The sequence below is a fragment of the Paramacrobiotus metropolitanus genome, unplaced genomic scaffold, assembly GCF_019649055.1.
Source record: "Paramacrobiotus metropolitanus isolate TYO unplaced genomic scaffold, Prichtersi_v1.0 Parri_scaffold0000656, whole genome shotgun sequence".
NCBI classification, from domain to species: domain Eukaryota; kingdom Metazoa; phylum Tardigrada; class Eutardigrada; order Parachela; family Macrobiotidae; genus Paramacrobiotus; species Paramacrobiotus metropolitanus.
The window spans coordinates 578-1,975 of record NW_026570876.1 but is presented as its reverse complement, the minus strand read 5'-3'; the positions used below and the strand labels follow the sequence as shown (position 1 = coordinate 1,975).

Sequence of the window (1,398 nt, the reverse complement as noted above, 5' to 3'; positions counted from 1 at the left end):
GTTCACACCTTATCATAACCAAAGACCGCCAAAATGATTGCCACACAGTTTGAGCTACTCGTATACAAATCATTAACCAGCAATAACATGGTAATTTTTTAATGTAAAACAATAATCCCGCAAAACCCTAACGATACCATGAGAAAATATCTCGAAAAGAAAAAAATTTAATAATTCATCAAATTAAAAATATTAAATCGAATTATCTAACTGGATGTGGTTCAGTTAAAAATATCTTAAGTATCGTGAGAACTGAGGAGTAACTCTTAAAAACTATCAGCTCGATGTTTCCCAGCCACTTACTGTTCGGAAACGTGTTCCCCTTCGTCTGCGTGCGCTTCTTGGCCTTCTCCGGCTCCTGGTTTGCTGCAGGTTTCTTGCTCTCTTTGGAGTCTTTGCCTTTCTTTTTCTCCTCTTCGAACTTTTTGATTGCCCAGTGGCACGAGCAGTTTTTCTCACTCACCCAGCTGTCATCCTTCGATCCATACCCAGCCCAGCGAATTTTGTAGAATGTCTCCCCATTTTCCTTCTTCTTACTAACAACTGCTTCCACAACGTAGGACGTCTCCTCCTGTGCAGGCTTCTTCGGTTTCGCCTTAGGCTTGCTCTTCTTTTCCGGTTCGATCAAAACAACTTTCTTGGGCTTCACGGCTGAACCATCGGGATTCAGGCGTTTCAGGTCTTTTTTGGGCGAACGCTTCAGAATGGATTTTGGAGTCGAGATCGTGGGAGTGTTTCGCAACACCACTGTTGGTGTATGCTTCGGAACGTTCGGCGTGTGCCGCGAGCTGGATTTTGGAGTTCCAGACACGCTGTTTCGTGACGTGCTAGCTCGCGCGGGACTGTGCGACGAGCTCGATCCAGCTTTCACGGGAGATGCTGATGGTTTTACGGGCCACGCTGGGGATTTCACTGGTGACACTTTCACGGGTGACGACGAGGAGCCAGACTTTGCTGGAGACGACACTGCTTTGCGAGCAGAGGGACGCTTTACTCTCAGTGCTACATTAGGCATGATGCAGTGCAAGGTGCTCCTCAATTTTGCTGGCTAATGTGAGAACAAAAGGCAATAAAGAAATGTCAGTAAGAGTAAGGACTTCATTAATTGTAAATTTGTAAGCGAATCTTGCAAATGGAACAGTCCCCAACGGTAACCACAATTTATTTGCTATGGTAATTTTTGGAAGCTGGTAACCGAGTTAGAGCCCTGCACGAGCAGCAAAAGTGCTGCTCGGCTCACTCGTTTAAGCATTTTGAAACTTGCTGCTCGCTCAGCTCGCTCGCGCCCAAACCGCCGCTCGCTCGGCTCGCTCGTTTTAAGATTTTTCTTTGCTTCCGCTCGCCCTACTCGCTCGTAATTTTAATTTTGCAAATCGGCTCGCTCGAGAGATCGGCAAA

The 1,398-nt window shown here is 46.2% G+C and overlaps 1 protein-coding gene across 1 annotated transcript; it reads right to left on the bottom strand.

Moving 5' to 3' along the window:
• Positions 1-60: 60 nt before the first annotated feature.
• Positions 61-1,193, bottom strand: LOC129602557 (inactive protein tyrosine kinase pTKL-like). The gene has a single exon (XM_055501601.1). The coding sequence runs from the start codon at positions 1,013-1,015 to the stop codon at positions 203-205; it is 813 nt and encodes a 270-aa protein (XP_055357576.1). The 5' UTR covers positions 1,016-1,193; the 3' UTR covers positions 61-202.
• Positions 1,194-1,398: the final 205 nt, after the last annotated feature.